Below are 19,832 nucleotides of genomic sequence, written 5' to 3'. Positions count from 1 at the left end.
AATGAAATAATTTGTAAAGATCATATATGTAACTTTTTTTGCAACTTGATCTATTGCCGAAAGTAAAGCGTCTGTGAATACTTCTTACTTTTTGGTACATACTGTAAACTCTTGAACCTTGACATTATTTTTATTGTTTATTCTTTTAACGTGCTCATTGAGGCTTTGCTATGTGTCCCGGGTTGTACTCTTGCTGGGGAAAAGTCATATAAAGACACAGCTGCTTTTTATTCTAATTTCAGCGTTGGGGAAATTTAATATCTGAGTGAAAGGTCGTTGACGGCCTATTGGTGGGTCAGAATTTGTTTTCATGTTCTGGTTTTCAAGAGATGGTACTTGAGCACAGCAGCTAGTTCCCATGCATGCTTTATGACAGCTGATAAATAGAATTAACCACCCATAGACAATTATTGATCTTAAATTGGTGTGTCTTATAGAAACACTGTTAAAAATTCTCTGTATTACAAGGAATTAAAAATAGTGTTTTTGAGTGCAAATTTTTCTTGTTACTCTGTATCCATCCGAGACAGTAGAAGGAACACAATTAGCCATTATGTTAGTTTGTTTGAAAACATGCTATTTTTAGCACACTAATTTCTAGAAAAGGGGGAAATGTGATTAAAATTAGATTGCTCTCTATCTCTCATTCTCTCTCTCTCAAGTAAATAAATAAAAAAATCTTAAAAAAAATTAGATCGATCCAGATTGCAATGTGAGCTTATATTGTTTGATTCTCTTGAAAGATTTAGAATTGATTGTAAGAAAGGGTTTGGCAAATGATGCTTTTTAAAAGAAATGGTCTTGTTTCTTGTGTGCTCTCAACGCATTGTGGAGATCAAAACTCTAATGCCATATGTAATTGAAATGCCAAAGGTGAGCTGCAGCATGACAGCCCGACAATGTGGTTATGATTTGATTCAGCATTTGAATGTATTTTCTAAATCACTAGCCATGGCAGTAGTTTAAGAGGTTCTTTTTTTTTTTTTTTTTAAGATTTTATTTATTTATTTGAGAGAGAGCACAGAGGGAGAGTGAGAAGGAGAAGCAGACTCCCCACTGAGCAGAGAGCCTGATGTGGGGCTGGATCCCAGAACCCTGAGATCAGGACCTGAGCCAAAGGCAGGTGCCTAACCAACTGAGCCACCCCGGCACCCCACTTTTTCTTAAAGTAGGCTCCAGGGGCGCCTGGGTGGCTCAGTCAGCTAAGCATCTGGGATCGAACCCCATGTTGGGCTCCCTACTCAGCGTGGAGCCTGCTTCTCCCTTTCCCTCTGCTGCTCCTCCTGCTTGTGTTCTCTCTCTCTCTCCCTCTCTCTGTCAAATAAATAAATAAGTAAATAATCTTAAAAAAATAATAATAAAGTAGGCTCCATGCCTAGCGTGGAGCCCAAAGCGAGGCTTGAACTTACAGCCCTGAGATCAAGACTTGAGTTGAGACCTAGAGTCAGATGCTTGACTGACTGAGCCATCCAGGTGCCCCTAAGAGGTTCTTAATATAAAATTACAGGGGATACTGACAAGTAAATGTCTGCTGTTGTTGATCAAAAATTAAAGCCTAAACAAGGAAAAAAAAAAGTACCAGTAAAGATTAAACAACTAAATAGATGTGATGCCATTTTATTGAGCAGTAAAAGACTGGGGAAGTTCAGTTTTCTACATGGTGAATTTGATGTATTTGTGACAGTTAAGTAGACATGTCAGGGAAGCAACTGGGTATCTAAGACTAGCTTAACGAGAGGTACGACCTGGGGATAATCTGGAATTCATTGGGTTCATAGATTAATACCTATTTATTTTTAAGTAAAGTCTTTTCCAGCATGGGGCTCAGACTCACGACCCCGAGGTCAAGAGTCGCATGTTCCACTGACGGAGCCAGCCAGGTACCCCTATAGATGAATATTTAGAGTCATGTAATCAGTAGTCAAATAATACAGAGGTAGAGACATTAGTCGTTAGTGGTCTTGGTGGAGGATGGAAACCTAATAGAGTGATTTGAAGAATGAATGAGATAGGATGTTTCTCTAAAACATACACTGATTTATGAAATAAAAACCAGTAGCAGATTACTGTAGTATAATTCTGTTTGCATAAAGTTCACAACATGGAGAACTAAACAATATTCAAGATGATTGTCTCTGGGTGAAGGGTTGGGAAATAACATCAGGGAGGGACACAATAAGGGACTCCAGCCATATTGGTATGTTCACTTTAAGCTATGGGGTATATAAGAATATTTTTTTAAAAAGATTTTATTTATTTATTTGACAGAGACACAGTGAGAGAGGGAACACAAGCAGGGGAGGGGGAGAGGGAGAAGCAGGCTCCCCGCGGAGCAGGGAGCCCGATGTGGGGCTCGATTCCAGGACCCTGAGATCATGACCTGAGCTAAAGGCAGCCGCTTAACCGACTGAGCCACCCAAGCGCCCCTATATAAGAATATTTAAAAATAGATTTATATTGTTTATATTTTATTACATTTTTATATTTGAATGTTTGATATCTTATATGTGGATTTAGTCTTTAATATACAGTATTTTTAAAATGGGGCTGTCATGTTCAGCAATATGGCAAATAATGTCAGAAGGTCTTAAGACTAAATATTCAGGATAAACTGTTACAAACACTCTCAAAGTAAGAGAAATCCCCAGCATTCCCACCTAATTCAGAGAAGCTGGAAAACAACACTGTAAGCAGACCCTGAAGTTTTGATGTTTACCAATGTCAATAACCAGGGATTGGAGGCTAGGCTTTTCCCAAAACCAGGTAGGGAATTTGAGTGGAGACTGTAACTATAACTATATGTATAATATAATTAATATGGGCTAACAAAGGCTGGCTTTACTTTAGTGAACTGGTATATCTAAAAAAAATCTGCTTATGGGAAAGGGAATTGGGGAAACTTGTCAGTTTTGGCTTGGATTTTGAGTGGAAAGCTATCTCCTAAAAATTTGCTATCACAGGCCTGTCTTCACACAAATTCAGCGTTTTATTTTATTTATTTTTATTTTTTTTAAAGATTTTATTTATTTGTCAGAGAGCACAAGCAGGGGGAGCGAAGCGGCAGGCAGAGCAGAGGGAGAAGCAGGCTCCCCACTGAGCAAGGAGTCCGATGTGGGACTCCATCCTAGGACTCCGGGATCACGCCCTGAGCCAAAGGCTGCCGCTTAACCGACTGAGCCACCCAGGTGTCCGAAATTCAGGGTTTTAAATGACATATGTTGCTTGGTTCAGGAAATCTGTAGCTGAGAAATTATCAAAGTGATCCCTGGTAATGCCCCTGGGGTAACTGGTGTTTAGCAGAATCTCTCTGATGTGACATGTATTCTACTCAGTCCTCATAGGAGTCCTCCAAATAAAATCCCACTAAAGATGCACTCACAGTCTTGATTTATAAAGCATTAGTCTCCATGAGTAAAAATCAATGACTAAAAGAGTTATATTCCAGGAGACCTCAGAAAATGGAATTCCGGGGCACCTGGGTGGCTCAGTCAGTTAAGCAACTGCCTTCAGCTCAGGTCAGCAATAAAGAGGAACTAATTACAAAAACACACAACATGGATGAATCGCGAATGCATTATGGAAAGTGAGAGAAATCAGATTCAAAAGGCCTACATACTGTATGATTCTATTTATATGACATTTTGGAAAAGGTAAAACTCTGGGGACAGAACACAGATTATTGTTGTATGGGGATGGTGGGAGGGAGTATCTACAAAGGGACACTAGGGAATTTTGGGGTCATAGAACTGTTCTCTATATTGTGGTGGTACATGATTGCGTTTGTTAAAACTTACAGAACTAAGGATACAACAAAAAGTAATTTTTTTGCTCTATGTAAGTTACACCTCAATTAAAAGAACAAAACAAAAATGAATAGGAAAAAGTGATTACAGTAGTCCCCCTTTATCTGAGGTTTCACTTTCTATGGTTTCACTTACCCGAAATCAACTGTGGTCTGGAAGCAGGTGATCTTCCTCCTCTTGTATTGTCAGAAGGTCATTAGTGTCATTTACCTAACTACATTTCATCACATAGGCATTTTATCATTTCATATCATCACGAGAGGGGTGGATTATAGTACAATAAGATATTTTGCGAGAGACCACATTCATATGACTTAATACAGTAGGTTAATCTCTTACAGTGCCTAATTTATAAATGAAACTTTATCATAGGTATGTATGTATAGGGAAAAATAGTGGGTATAGGGTTTGGTACTGTTGGCAGTTTCAGATATCCACTGGGGTCTTGGAACGTATCCTCTGCAGATAAGGGTGACTACTCTATAGCATGTGAACTTATCGGAGAAAGTCAGTTATGAAGAGGAGTAACTGAAGAGAATATGGGGGTCAGCAGAAGGTTTTTTTGTTTTTAAGGTATATAGGAGAGCATAAGTTATATGTTAAGAATGATCTATTTGAGGGGCACCTGGGTGGCTCAGTCGTTAAGTGTCTGCCTTCGGCTCAGGTCATGATCCTGGAGTTCCAGGATCGAGTCCTGCATCAGGCTCCCTGCTCAGCGGGGAGTCTGCTTCTTCTGATCTTCCCCCCTCATGCTTTCTCTCTCTCTCTCAAATAAATAAATAAAATCTTAAAAAAAAAAGTGATCCATTTGAGGAGAGTTTGAAATATGTATGTACGAATGAAGAAATGACAAGAGGAACCAAGGCAAAGAGGGATGAAATCCAGTCAGCACATAATGGAAGTGTTGGCCTTTTCAAGGAGGTACATGTTCTCCATGTAAGAGGAGAATAAAGAAAAAATCCATGTGGTTTCCAGCTAAGTTTAATGGTGAGATGGCTTCATTTTTCTCAGTGAAGTGAGTCAGATTCTGATAACAGCATAAAATGTGTTTGAGGAACAAGTGGAAGCCAAGGAATAATTCTTGCTTGATGTTGGGAGAGTACCCTGTCTGGAAGAGATCTTGTGAACAGAGCTGTTGTCTCAGAGCTACTGAGGGCTCATTTGAAGTTAAATGATTATGAATTTCCTGTGACACACTATGTTATGTGAGTCTTTCCCCTCTCCATAGATGATTAGCTGCTGCGTGTTGCTATAAAAACTGGATAGTGGAGTTCTTCCAGGAATGGAATTTTGTCTGGAGAGGGAACAAGGAGTTGAGGGTATTTGCAAAGCAGTAATTTAAACTTTGGACCATGGAGGTCAAAGAATTATTCCATGTTGAAGCCTTTGACAAAGGTAACAACCTCAGTTTGGCCTTTGTCTAATACAGTTGTGTCTAACACAGTGCCATGCCTTTCAAATTGTTGAATGAACAAATGCCAGTTTCTCTTAGAGGAGAAAGGGACCATAGCTCTCACCTCTCTTATGGTTCTCATCCTTCTACAGCACCCTGGGTATAGCAGCCTTTTACATTGTGAACACTTGAGGATAATCATAGGCTTTCCTTCTTATCCTCTGGGACATAGTAATCACTGAATAAATATTTGTTGAATGAATGACCATGTGATCTCTGCTTGAGTTGTCCCTTGTGTTTTATTGAAATTGTCGGATTTCTTGGTTTTATTCCCCACTAAACTGTAGCTCCAAAAAGATTAGAACTATATTTTGCTCATCCTGTATTTTCAGTGGCTGGTACAGAACAGGTGATGAGTGAAGGATTGAGAGAACTTAATTTTTTTCAAGTTAGAACAAAGTATAATAGATAAAATTTTCCATTCAGTTAACAGTTGGAATAAGGTGGTTTCATTACATATAGATCATATAAATCACAATTAGGGTAAAGAGAATGTATCTTCAGATATCCTCATCAAGTAATTAGATGTATTTTGCATGACCACTTTTATGTTGAATTTTTGTAGATGTATTCTAACAAAGTTTGTTTTCTAGGAGGAGGCATCTCCCTACTCTTTGGTCAATATCTGCCTGAACGTCCTGATTGCTAACCTAGAGAAATTGTGTTCTGAAAGATCTGACGGAACCTTGTGCCTTCCAGAGCACTGGAGTTTCCCTCAGGAAGTAGCTGATCGATTCCTTGGGGTAATGACATGGCAAGGTAAAGATAAAGCTCCTTTATTTTTATTTAATTTAATATTTTTTGATAAGGCTCCTTTATATTGTACTCTTATAGCACTTTACTATTTGAAAAGCACTTTCATATACAGTTTCTGTTTTGCTCCTCACAACAAGTGGATGGGAAATAAGGAAATTATTACCATTTTATTTGTGTGGAGATTTGAATCTCTGAGTCTTTTGGGGATCCCTTGATGGAAATTTATCTTGCTTCTAGGCTTATGGCTATTGGCTTAGCAGAGAGAAGATGGTGGGGAACTAAACCAAGTTCCCACTCCTCCATCTGCTCTCCAGCTTCTGAAATGCTGTTGCTGTAGTCTTGTCTCCTACTCTTTTTTTTTTTTTTTTTTACGTTTTACTTAAGTAATCTCTACACCCAACATGGGGCTCGAACTAATGACCCCGAGATCAAGAGTCACATGCTCTTCTGACTGAGCCAACCAGGTACCCCTCCTACTCTTTTCATTGTGAATATGAGATTTAAAAAAAATTTTTCTAGGGCACTGGGTGGCCCAGTTGGTTAAGTGACTGACTCTTGATTTCTGCTCAGGTCATGATCTCAGGGTCCTGGGATTGAGCCTGCATCTGGCTCCACGCTTGGTGAAGTCTGCTTGAGATTCTCTCCCTCTACCCCCTCTGCTTGTGCTCACTTGCTCTCTCAAATAAATCTAAAAAAAAAAAAAAACCCTTAGAAAATTTTTTCCTTTACTTCCCACAGTAGTCGGGCCTTCAGGGGCTATGTTTAATTTACCATGTTACAGTTTTTTTTTTTTTTTTAAGATTTTATTTATTTATTTGAGAGAGAGCAAGTGAGCAAGCATGAGCCAGGGGAGGGGCAGGGGGACAAGCAGACTCCCTGCTGAGTGGGGAGCCTGACACGGGATCCCGAGATCATGATGCTTAACTGACTGAGCCACCCAGGCACCCCTACAGTTTTTTCTTACTAAGAAGGCTTTTTTGTAACAAATTATTGAGAGATAATTTCACATACTATATAATTCCCCCTTTTAAAGTGTACAATTCAGTGGGCAGGGGTTTGTTTTGTTTGTTTTTATCACAGATTTGGGCAACCATCATCACAATCAATTTTAGAACATTTTCATCATCTTTTTTTTTCTTTTAAAGATTTTATTTATTTATTTGAGAGAGAGCATGAGAGAGAGAGAGAGCATGAGAGGGGGGAGGGTCAGAGGGAGAAGCAGACTCCCCGCTGAGCAGGGAGCCCAGTGTGGGACTCTATCCCGGGACTCCAGGATCATGACCTGAGCCGAAGGCAGTCGCTTAGCCAACTGAGCCACCCAGGAGCCCAACATTTTCATCATCTTAAAAAGAAACTCCTAACCCGTTTCCCCAACCCTAAACAACTACTCATCTTCTTTCTATCTCTATGAGTTTGTCTTTTCTTAACACGTAATATAAATAAAATCATGCAGTATGTGACCATTTATGTCTGGCTTTTTTTACTCAGCATAATATTGTCAAGGTTCATCCATGTTGTAGCAGCAGTCACTACTTCATTTTTATGGCTATGGATATTCCACTGTATGACAGTACCACATTTTATTCATTTATCAGCTGATGGACATTTGGGTTGTTTCTGCATTTTGGCTATTATGAATAATGCTGCTTATAAACATTTGTGTACACATTTCTGTGTGGAGATATGTTTTCATTTCTCTTGGGTGTGTACCTGGGAGTAGAATTGCTGGGCTAAACAGCAACTCTATGTTTAACTTTTTGAGGAATTTCCAAATTGTTTCCCAAAGTGGCTGCACCATTTTATGCTTCCATCAGCAGCATGCAAGCGTTCTGATTTCTCCACAACCTCACCAAAGTCATTGTTTGACTTTTTGATTATAGCCATCCTGGTGGGTGTTAAGTATTTATTGTGGTTTTGATTTGCATTTCCCTAATGAGTAATGATGTTGAGCATATTTTTATATGCTTTTTGGGCATTTGCGTACCTTCTTTAGAGAAATGTCTATTCAGATCCTTTGCCCATTTCTTAATTAGATTGTCCTCTATTATTGAGTTGTGAGACGAGATTTTTTTTTAAGATTTTATTTATTTAGAGTGTAAGCAGGGGGAGGGGCAGAGGGAGAGAGAGAATCTCAAGCAGATTCCATGCTGGGTGTGGAGCCCATCGCGGAGATCCATCCTATGACCCCGTGATCATGACCTGATCCGAAACCAAGAATCAGTTGCTTAACCAACCGAGCCATTCTGAGCCCCAAGAGTTTTGTTGTTGTTTTTTTTAAAGATTTTATTTATTTGACAGAGAGCACAAGCAAAGGGAGAGAGAGGGAGAAGCAGGCTCCCTGCTGAGCAAGGAGCCCGATGTGGGACTTGATCCCAGGACCCTGGGATCATGACCTGAGCCGAAGACAGATGCTTAACCGACAGAGCCACCCAGGCACTCCAAGTTTTTTTTTTTTTTTTAACGAAGTATAATTGACATCATTAGGTGTGCAACACAGTGATTCATTGCATATGTTACAAAATGATCACTTTGGTAAATCTAGTTGCCATCTGTCACCATACAAAGATTTTACACTATTACTGACTATATTCCCTATGCTGTACATTATGTCTCCATGTCTGTTTTCTTTAAATATTCTAGATGCAAGTCCCTGATCAGTTATTGGCTCGCAGTTATATTCTTCCATTCTATGAATTCTCTTTTCACATTGCTGATAGCATTCTTTGACTCCCAAAAGTTAATTTTGATGAAGGCCAATTATTCTGCTTCTTTTATGGCTTCTGCTTTTGGTACCCTATCTAAAATTCCATTGCCAAGTCCAAGGTCCTAAGTATTTACACTTGTATTTTCTTCTTCTAAGAGTGTTGGTTTCTTCTCCCTTAACACAGTCTAAGGTTTTTGATCCATTTTGAGTTTATTTTTGATATGGCATGAGGTGTAAGAGTCCAGCTTCATTTTTAACATGTTCCTGTACAGTTGTCCCATCACTATTTGTTGAAAAGTCTACCTTTGATTATTGAGTGGTCTTGGCACCCTTTTTATTATTTTTTATTTTTACTTTTTTTATTTTTAAAAATTTAAGTAGGCTCCACACCCAACATGGGGTTTGAACTCACAACCCTGAGATCAAGAGTTGCAAGCTGTATGGACCGAGCCAGCCAGGTACCCCTGGTCATCCAGTTTTTTTAAAAAGATGCCAATGGGGTGCCTGGCTGGCTTAGTCAGAAGAACGTGAGACTCTTGATTGCAAGGTTGTGAGTTCAAGACCCACACTGTGTATGGAGATTACTTAAAATCTTAAAAAATATATTGGAAGACCAGAAAGGCACAGGTTTATTTCTTACTCTCAGTTCTGTTCCATGGCACAATATATCTGTCCTAATGTCTCTATGACTGTTAATGTTGCTTTGTAGTAAATTTTGAAATTGGAAAGTGCGAGTCTTCCAACTTTGTTCTTTTTAGGATTGTCTTGGCTATTCTGGGTCCTTTATATTTCCATATAAATTTTAGAACCAGTTGGTCAGTTTTTTTGTTTTTTTTTTTTAAGAATTTATTTATTTGAGAAAGAGAATGCACATGAGAGAGCACAAGCAGGGGGAATGGCAGAGAGCAAGGGAGAAGCAGACTCTTCACCAAACAGGGAGCCCAATGCAGGGCTTGATCCCAGGACCCTTAACCGACTGAGCCACCTAGGCGCCCATCCCAGTTGGCCAATTTCTACAAAGAATCCAGCTGTGGTGGGGCACGTGGGTAGCTCAGTCATTAAGCGTCTGCCTTTGGCTCAGGTCATGATCCCAGGGTCCTGGGATTGAGCCCCAAGTTGGGCTCCCTGCTCCGTGGGAAGCCTCCTTCTCCCTCCCCCACTCCCCCTGTTTGTGTTCCTTTGTTTGGCTTTGTCTCTGTCAAATAAGTAAATAAATAATAAAAATAAATAAAAAATAAAGAATCCAGCTGTGGGGCTCCTGGGTGGCTCAGTCAGTTAGGTGTCTGCTTTCGGCTAGGGTCATGATCCCGGGGTCCTGGGATACAGCCCGGTGTTGGACTCCCTGCTTGGTGGAGAGCCTGCTTCTCCCTCAGCCCCCCGCTTGTGCTCTCTCGCCATCTCTCTGTCTCTCTCTCTCAAATAAATACATTAAAAAAAAAAATCTGTAGTTTAAATAGCTAACCCAAACTCAAGAATGAAAGATTTCAAATTGTTAAGATGGCAAAACACTGGTGAAAATAATTAAAGAGGATCTAAATAATGAGACACCATGTTCCTAGATCAGAACACTTAATACAGTTAAGATGGCAATACTCCCCAGATTTACATACATATTTGATGCAATTCCATTTCAAATCCCAACTGGATTCTTGTTTTTTGTTTTTTTAAGATTTTTTTTTTTAATTACTAGATTTTTGGGGCACCTGGGTAGTCCAGTTGTTAAGCGTCTGCCTTCGGCTCAGGTTATGATCCTGGGGTCCTGGGATCGAGCCCTACATCGGGCTCCCTGGTCCGCGGGAAGCCTGCTTCTCCCTCTCCTACTCCCCCTGCTTGTGTTTCCTCTCTTGCTGCCTCTCTCTCTGTCAAATAAATAAATAAAATCTTAAAAAAAAACAACTAGATTTTAAATTTTTAAAAAGATTTTATTTATTTGAATGAGAGAGAGAGAGAGCACATGAGTGGGGGTGAGAGGCAGAGGGAGAGAGAGAAACAGACACCCAGATGAGCAGGGAGCCTGACGCAGGGCTTGATCTCAAGACCCCCGAGACGGATGACGGGTGCTTAATCAACTGAGCCATCTAGGCGCTCCTTTTTTTTTTTTTTTTTTTATTTCCTTCAACAGTGTTTTCTAGTTTATGCATATAAGTTTTACACTTATTAAATTTATTTTTTAGGGGCGCCTGGGTGGCTCAGTTGGTTAAGCATCTGCCTTCAGCTTGGGTCATGATCCCGGGGTCCTGGGATTGAGCCCCATGTCACACTCTGTGCTCGGCGGAGAGTCTGCTTCTCCCTTTCTTTCTCCCTCTGCCCCTCCCCCTGCTTGTGCGCGTGCTCTCTCTCTCTTTCTAAAAAGTAAATAAATAAAATCTTCAAAAATTTTTTTTATTTTTTAAGTTTTTGTGTTTTTTTGTTTTGAGAGAGAGAGAGCAAGAGCACATGCACTTGCAGGGGGAGAGCAGAGGAAGAGGGAGGGAGAATCCCAAGTAGGGATTTGATGATGCAGGGCTCGATCTCTTGACCCTGAGATCATGACCTGAGCTGAAATCAAGAGTTGGACACTTAACTGACTGTGGCCCCCAGGCACCGCAGTATTTTATTCTTTTGATGCTATTTTACATGGAATTTCTTTCCTTTCTTTCCTTCCTTTCTTTCCTTTCCTTTCCTTTCCTTTCCTTTCCTTTCCTTCCTTCCTTCCTTCCTTCCTTCCTTCTTTCCTTCCTTCCTTCCCTCCCTCCCTCCCTCCCTCCCTCCCTTCCTTCCTTCCTTCCTTCCATTTGACAGAGAGTATGAGCAGGGAGAGGGGCAGAGAGAGAGGAGGAGCCTGACCTGGGACTCAATCCCAGGACCCTGGGATCAGTCAGAGGCTTAACTGACTGAGCCACCCAGCCGTCCCTGGAATTGCTTTTTTAATTTCATTTTTGGATTGTTCATTTTTAATAAACAGAAATACAATTTTTTAAAAAAATATAGGCTCCACACCTAATGTGGGGCTTGAACTTACGACCCAAGATTAGAGTGGCATGCTTTACTGACTGAGCCAGCCATCCCCTACAATTGATTTTTTTTCTTATGTTGATTATAAATCCTGGAAACTTTCTGAACTCATTTATTAATTCTTAACAGTTTTTTAGTGGATTCCTTAGGATTTTCTATTATAAGATGTCATTTGCAATGAAGATAGTTTTACTTCTTCTTTTCTGTTTTGGATGCCTTTTATTTAATTTTCTTTTCCAGTTTCCCTGGCTAGAGCCTTCAATGCAGTTTTGAAGTATTGAACATTGAAGTTGAAGTATTGAAATGGACATGCTTATCTTTTTTCTGATCTCAGGGGGAAGGCATCTAGTCTTTCACTATTAAGTATGATGTTAGTTTTGGGGTTTTGGTAGCTGCCCTTAACAGACTGAGGAGGTTTCCTTCTATTTTAGTTGTTGGACATTTTCATCAGGAAAAGTGTTGGCTTTTTCTTCATATGTCAAAATGCTCATGGTGGTTTTGTTTTTTATTCTATTAATATGGTGTATTATGTTAATTCCTTTTTGGATATTAATGCAGTCTTGCTTTCCTGGGATAAATCCTACCTGGTCATGGTGTGTAATTCTTTTGTATGTTGCTAGATGGTTTGCTGCTATTTTGATGAGGTTTTTTTTTTTCTTTTGAGATTTGTCCATTATTTTATTTTATTTTTTTTAATTTTTTTTTTTTTAAAGATTTTATTTATTTATTTGAGAGAGAGAGAGAATGAGAGATAGAGAGCATGAGAGGGAAGAGGGTCAGAGGGAGAAGCAGACTCCCCGCCAAGCAGGGAGCCCGATGCGGGACTCAATCCCGGGACTCCAGGATCATGACCTGAGCCGAAGGCAGTCGCTTAACCAACTGAGCCACCCAGGCGCCCGAGATTTGTCCATTATTTTAAAGGATTATTGGTCTGTTCCGCTTTTGTGATGTCTTTATCTGGGTTTGGCATCAGGATAGTACTGAGTTGGGAGGTGTTCCCTCTTCTGTTTTTTGGAAGAGTTTGAAGAATTGTTATGAATTCTTTAAATGTTGGTGGAATTCACCAGTGAAGCCCTTGTGGCCTCCTTGTGTGAGTAGGTTTTTTGTTTTTTGTTTTTTTTTTTTAAAGTAATCTCTAGGCCCAGTGTAGGGCTTGAATTCACAACCCTGAGATCAAGAGTTGCATGCTCTACCAGATGAGCCAGCCACATCCCCCTGTGTGGGGAGTTTTTTTGTTTTGTTTTATTTTAAAATTTTATTTATTGGATGCCTGGGTGGCTCAGTCAATTAAGCATCTGACTCTTGATTTCAGCTCAGGTCATGATCTCAGGGTTGTGAGATCAAACTCCACATCAGGCTCAGTGCTCAGCTCAGAGGCTGCTTGAGTTTCTCTCTCCTTCTCCCTCTGCCCCTCCCCTTCCCGTCTGCCCCCCTAAATAAATAAATAAAAATCTTCAGAAAATTTTCTTTAAAAAGATTTATCTATCTGTCTATCTGAGAGAGATGGAGAGCAAGTGCCTGTGAGCAGGGGGAGGGGCAGAGGGAGAGAACCCCCTCCCTTTTTTAAAGATTTAATTTTTATTTGTCAGGGAGGGGGAGCAGCAGGCAGAGGAAGAAGGAGGCTCCCCGCTTAGGAAGGAGCCTGATGTGGGACTCGATCCCAGGACCCTGGGATCATGACCTGACCCAAAGGCAGATGCTTAACCTACTGAGCCACCCAGGTGTCCCAGAGGGAGAGAATCTCAAGCAGACTCCCTGCTGAGCATGGAACCAGATACGGGGCTTGATCTCATGACCCCAAGACCATGACCTGAGCCAAAACCAAGAGTCGGATGCTTAACCAGCTGAGCCACCCAGGCGCCCCATGGGTAGTTTTTTGATGATGAATTCAATCTATTGTTATAATAATAAGTATTGTTATATTGTCTATTCTTTTTTTATTTAAAAAATTTTTTTTTAAAAGATTTTTATTTGAGAGAATACAAGCTGGGGGAAAGGTAGGAGAGGGAGAAGCAGACTCCCCCTTGAGCAGGGAGCTCTATATGGGGCTCAGTCCTAGGACTCAGTCATCATGACCTGAGCCTAAGGCAGATGCTTAACCAACTGAGCCACCCAGGCGCCCCTATTTTTCTCTTTTTTCCCCCCATTTTTCTTGTTAAAGATTTTAGTTTAGTGTACAGATTTATTTATTTATTTTGGTGGGGAGAGGGGCAGAGGGAAAGGGAGAGAAGTAGACTCCCAGCTGAGTGAGGAGCCGACCTGGGGCTTGATCTCATGACCTTGAGGTCACGACCTGAACCAAAAGGAAGAGTCAGATGGTTAACTAACTGAGCTACAGGTACCCCACGATTTTATTTTTACATAATTGCTACATCCAGTGCAGGACTTGAACTTAGAAGCCTGAGGTCAGGAGTTGCATGCTCTACTTAATGAGCCAGCCAGGTGCCCACATAATCTATTTCTTGAGTAGTTTTGGTAGTTTGTGTTATTCTTTGAACTTGTCCATTTCATTTAAATTATCCAATTAATGGCATATGATTGTTCTTAGTATTTCTTTATAATATTTTATTTCTACAATGTAAGTAGTTCTGTCCCTTCTCATTTCTCATTCAAGTAATTTGAGTCCTCTCTTTGGGTTAGTCAAGCTAAAGGTTTATCAATTTTGTTGATCTTTTCAGAGAACTAACTTTTGATTTCATTCTTTTTTTTCTTTATTGTCTTTTCTATTCTCCATTTCATTAATTTCCACTCTAATCTTTATTATTTCCTTCCTCCTACTCACTTAGTTTGCTTTTTCTTTTCCTCTGTGTATTAAGGAAGAAGGTGAGGTTATTGATTTGAGATCTTTTTTTTAATGTGATTAGAATGACAGATTTTCCTCAAGTACTGCTTTAGCTGCGTAAGTTTTTGTGTGTTGTCTTCACTCTGCATTCATCTCAAATAACTTTTGATTTCTTTCTTCCTTTTGATTTCTTCCTTGGCCCATTCGGTTTTTAGGAGTGTATTGTTTAATTTTCATATACTTGTGATTTCCCGAGATGTCTTTGTTATTAATTTTTAATTTATTGTAGTTGGAGAACATACTGTGTTTTATTTCAATTCATTTAAATTTATTGGGATTTATTTTGTGGCTTAATATATGGTTGTTTCGGGAGAACGTTCCATGTGGTCTTGAGAAGAATGTGTATTTTGCTGCTACAGGGCCAGTTACTCTGAAGATTTTTGTGAGATCTAGTTGTTTGTTTATAAAAAGATTTTATATATTTGAGAGAGAGAGCATGAGTGGGGGGAGGGAGGGAGAAGCTGAAGCAGACTCCCCACTGAGCGCAGAGCCAGCTGCAGGACTCCATCCCAGGACCCAAGATCATGATCTGAGCCGAAGTCAGCCACTTAACCAACTGAGTCACCCAGGCACTGCTGAGATCTAGTTGTTTAGAATGTTGTTTTAATTGTCTGTTTTCTTGTTGGATCTTTTGCCTACATTGATAAAGTTTTGAATCCTTTTTGTTATTCATGCTAAATAGGATACACCTGTACTCTTAAGAAATTTAACAGGGAAAAAAGAAAAAGGGGGGTGGGTGACTTTTTATGAGGGTGCAGCTGGGGGAGGGGATAGCATGGACCTATTGCGTGGAAAAAGAGAAAAGCCAGTGAAGAGGGAAACATTCAAAATATAAGAGCTGAAAATTGATGACACAAGGTCCTGGTGGTGACTGAAGGACAAGAATCATGAGCCTAGGTGTGTAGGGTTTGCCTCAGAAGGAAGAAATGACAGATAACGAAAAGGAAAATAGCGAGGGTGGAATATTGGTGCGGAGGAATGTCATTCTGAAAGATTCTAAGTTATTTGCTGGCCGAGGGGAGGTGAGGTGATAAAGAGAAGGAGATAAAAAGATTTATTTTTCCAAGTTGAGGTTGGAGATAACCAATTTGTAAAGTCAGTGTTTCTTGACTCACTCAATTTATTTATGGGAGGCAGGACCCTAGTGTTCAGGGATCCATAGGATAACTTCACAAGGGTACAGTTCCTGGTGGATTGGGTGACTGAGGCTGAAGATTGGGAAGTTTCGTTCTGTGGTTTAATTAGGAACAACCCCCCCCATCAGTTTTTCCCAATTGAGATAAGCAATATATCAGCCATATGTTATTAAGTTTATATAATAATAAAGCCATTAAAGTTATAATGGCTAACATTTTGACAGACACTGTAGTAAGAACTTTTTGTATATACTGTTACCTCTTTTTTTCCCCCTCTGTTATCTCTTTATAGATGAAGAAACCGAGGATCAGAGAGATTAAGTAACGTTTGGTTCAAGGGTCATATAGCTCAGAAGTGGCAGTCAGGATTTGAGCCAAGGCCCTCTGGGTCCAGACACAGTGGTTTTTTGTTTGTTCTTTACCATGCTGTCTGTGCCTTCATATGTTCACTTCATGTGCTGAATTGTTTGGCTAGAATTTTCCTAGGTGACAGTTTGATAACCTTTTCAAGAGACTTGTGGCAAATTTCTTACAAATAACTATGTGCATATAGCTATTTTTACTTCTTAATTTATCAAGTCCCTACTACTCACCAGACACTGTGCTAGGAGCTAAAGCTATGAAAATAAACCCTGAGCTCTATTCCCCTTAAGGAGTCTCTGAAAGTGCTACTTTGTATTCAGTGTTATTTATTTTATTGTATTTTTTTTTAAGTAGGCTCTATGCCCAACATGGGGCTTGAACTCATGACCCTGAGATCAAGAGTTATACGTTCTACTGACTGAGCCAGCCAGGCACCCCTCATATTTACTTTTAATATAAAGATGCTATATGCCACCAGTTAAAAATTTTGCAAAAAAATTAAAAGAAAATGCATTTGGGGCGCCTGGGTGGCTCAGTCGTTAAGCGTCTGTCTTCGGCTCAGGTCATGATCCCAGCATCGTGGGATCGAGCATTGGGCTCCCTGCTCAGCGGGAAGCCTGCTTCTCCCTCTCCCACCATGCTCAGCGGGAGGCCTGCTTCTCCCTCTCCCACTCCCCCTGCTTGTGTTCCCTCTTGCACTCTCTCTCTGTCAAATGAATAAATGAAAAAAAAATCTTACAAATGAAAAAAAAATGTATCCTATGATGTGGCTTTTACCCTCGGAGCAGCATATATTCTTCAGAGTGTATATAGTTTAGTAAGAAAAGAAGATAAATTTTATATCTTCTAATCTCTCTGTAGATTTCAGTTTTTAAAAACTCTATTACGTAAATGTTTTGAAATGTACAAAACTAGAGAAACTAAACCTCAGTATATTCAACTTAGACATTATCGACTCATGGTCAATCTTGTATCATCTATACCTCTACCCATCCTTGTCCTGCCCCCACATATTTTGAAGTAAATCCTAGATATTCTGTCATTTCAACTGTAAGTGTAGTTGGGGAGTGGGAACTTGTTTGCATGTGTGTGTGTATATGTATGTGTGTGTACGTATATGTATATACATAACACCATAATTTTAATTTCACACTTAAAATTCTAATATTTTTAATATTATCAAGTATATAGGGAGTGTTCATTTTGACTGTCTTACAACTTTATTTTTTTAAAAGATTTTATTTTTTTATTTTTTTTTGTTTTTTAAAGATTTTATTTATTTGAGAGAGCGCACAAGAGCCAGGGCAGGGTGAGGGGGAAGAGCGGGGGTGGGGGGGGTAAGAAGAGAAGCAGACTCTCTGCTGAATGGGGAGTTCCAGGCAGGGCCTCGATCCCACGTGACCTGAGCCACGCGGGTGCCCCTTATTTATTTTAGAGAGAGAGCGAGAGAATGGGGAGAGGGACAGAGGGAGAGAATCCTGAAGCAAGCTCCCTGCTGAGCATGGAGCCCACAGGGCTTGATCCTAGGACCCCGAGATCATGACTTCAGCTGAAATCAAGAGTTGGCTGCTTAACCAACTGAACCACCCAGGTGCCCCTGTCTTACAACTTTTAAAAAACCTTTGTTTTAATTAGTATCCAGGTGAGGTCCATATATTGTGATGGTTGATGGGGTTTTTAGGACTCTCTTATATTTCTTGTATTATTTTGCAATATGCATGTTGTGCGTGTATTTCTATCTTTGTATGTGTATTTTTTTTAAGACTTTATTTTTTAGAGGAGTTTTAGATTTACAACCGAATTGAGAAGGAGGTACAGAGATTTCTCATTAATTCTGCCCCCACACATGCATAGCCTCTCCTGTTGTCAATATCACTTATCAAATGGTACTTTTTTTTTTTAACCAAGGGTGACTCTACATTTGACACATCATAATCACCTAGAGTCCATGTTTTACCTTAGGGTTCACTCCTGGTGTTGTGTATTCTATGGGTTTGGATGAAAGTATAATGACACATTCATCATTATATCAGAGTATTTTCACTACCCAAAAAGTCTTCTGTCCTCTTCCTATTCATCTCTTCCTCCCATTCCTGGCAGTCACTTATCTTCATTCTGTCCCCATATTTTGCATATTTGGAATCATACAGTATGTAGCCTTTTCAGATTGGCTTCTTTCACTCAGTAATATGTGTTTCACCATGTCTTTTATAGTTTAATAGCTTATGTCTTTTTTTTTTAAGATTTATTTTTTATATTCTTTTTTTTAAGATTTTATTTATCTGAGAGAGAGAGAGAATGAGAGAGAGAACACGAGAGGGGGGAGGGTCAGAGGCAGAAGCAGACTCCCTGCTGAGCAGGGAGCCTGATGCGGGACTCGATCCTGGGACTCCAGGATCATGACCTGAGCCAAAGGCAGTCGCTTAACCAACTGAGCCACCCAAGTGCCCTAAGATTTATTTATTTTAGAGAGAGAGAGCACACAAGCAGGGAGAAGGGCAGTGGCAGGGGCAGAGGGAGAGGATCTCAAGCAGACTCCCTGCTTAGCATGGAGCCTTACTCGGGGCTGGATCTCACGACCCTGAGATCACGACCCGAGCTCAGACTAAGAGTTGGCCACTTACTGACTGAGCCACCCAGGTGCCCCCTAGCTCATGTCTTTTTAGTGCTGAATAATAGTCCATTGTCTGGATGTGCCACACTTTATTCATTTACCTACTGAAGGATGTCTTGCTTCCAAGTTTTGGCAATTATGAATAAAGCTTCTATAAACATCTCTGTGCAAGTTTTTGTGTGGGCATGTTTTCACTTCCTTTGGGAATGCGAGTGCTAGATCATATGGTAAAAATATGTGTAGTTTTGTAAAAAACTGACAAACTGTCTTCCAGAATGGCTTAGGTACCATTCTTCGTTCCCACTAGCAATGAGAGAATTCCTGTTGCTTCACATTCTGCCTAGCTTTGGGTGTTACCAGTGTTTTGAATTTGGGCCATTCTGCTGGTGTACAGGTATACAGTAGTGACTTCTTGTTGTCTTAATTTACATTTCCCTAATGACAGATGATGTGGAGCATCTTTCTGAATGCTTATTTGCCATCTACATGTTGTCTTTGGTGAGGTGTTTGTTCAGGTTTTTGGCCCTTTTTTTTAATTGGGATGTTTGTTTTCTTACTGGTTTTTTTTATTGTTATGAGTTGTTTGTATATTTTGGATAAGTTATTTACCAGATATGTGTTTTATAATGATTTTCTCCCAGTCTGGCTTGTCTTTTAATTCTCTTGATATACTCTTTCACAGGGCATAAGATTTTAATTTTTTTTAATTAATTTATTTGAGTGTGAATGAGAGTAAGAGGGAGAGAGAACATGAGGCAGACTCTGCACTGAGCACAGAGCCTGACATGGGGCTCAGTCCCATGACTGTGAGATCACAACCCGAGCTGAAACCAAGAGTTGGACACCCAACCGACTGAGCCACCCAGGCACCCCAAGATTTTAATTTTAATGAAGTCCAGCTTATCAATTATTATTTTTTATAATTTTATTTATTTAAGTAATCTCTAACCCCTCCCATGGGGCTCTAACCCATAACCCTGAGATCAGGAGTCATATGGTCTTCCACCTGAGCCAGCTAGGTGCCCCTCAATTATTTCTTTCATGGATTGTGTCTTTGGTGTTGTATCTAAAAAGGCATCACCATACCCATTGGTTTTCTCCTATGTTATCTTCTAGGAGTTTTATAATTTTGTGTTTTACATTTAGGTGCTGCATGATCTGTTTTAA

At 40.0% G+C, this 19,832-nt stretch overlaps 1 protein-coding gene across 1 annotated transcript in view; it reads left to right on the top strand.

Annotated features, from left to right (window-relative positions):
* ZYG11A (zyg-11 family member A, cell cycle regulator) overlaps positions 1 to 19,832 on the top strand; it is an 82,702-nt gene that overhangs the window by 11,004 nt on the left and 51,866 nt on the right. The window contains 1 exon segment of the mRNA XM_025871912.2: positions 5,850 to 6,015. Within this exon segment, the coding sequence (XP_025727697.2) occupies positions 5,850 to 6,015 (166 nt within the window).

This window comes from Callorhinus ursinus, unplaced genomic scaffold, assembly GCF_003265705.2.
Source record: "Callorhinus ursinus isolate GAN/ISIS: 27379988/994484 unplaced genomic scaffold, GSC_fseal_2.0 scaffold9, whole genome shotgun sequence".
Taxonomy (NCBI): domain Eukaryota; kingdom Metazoa; phylum Chordata; class Mammalia; order Carnivora; family Otariidae; genus Callorhinus; species Callorhinus ursinus.
Note: the sequence above shows the minus strand (reverse complement) of the source record. Positions and strands in the feature narration are given on the sequence as shown.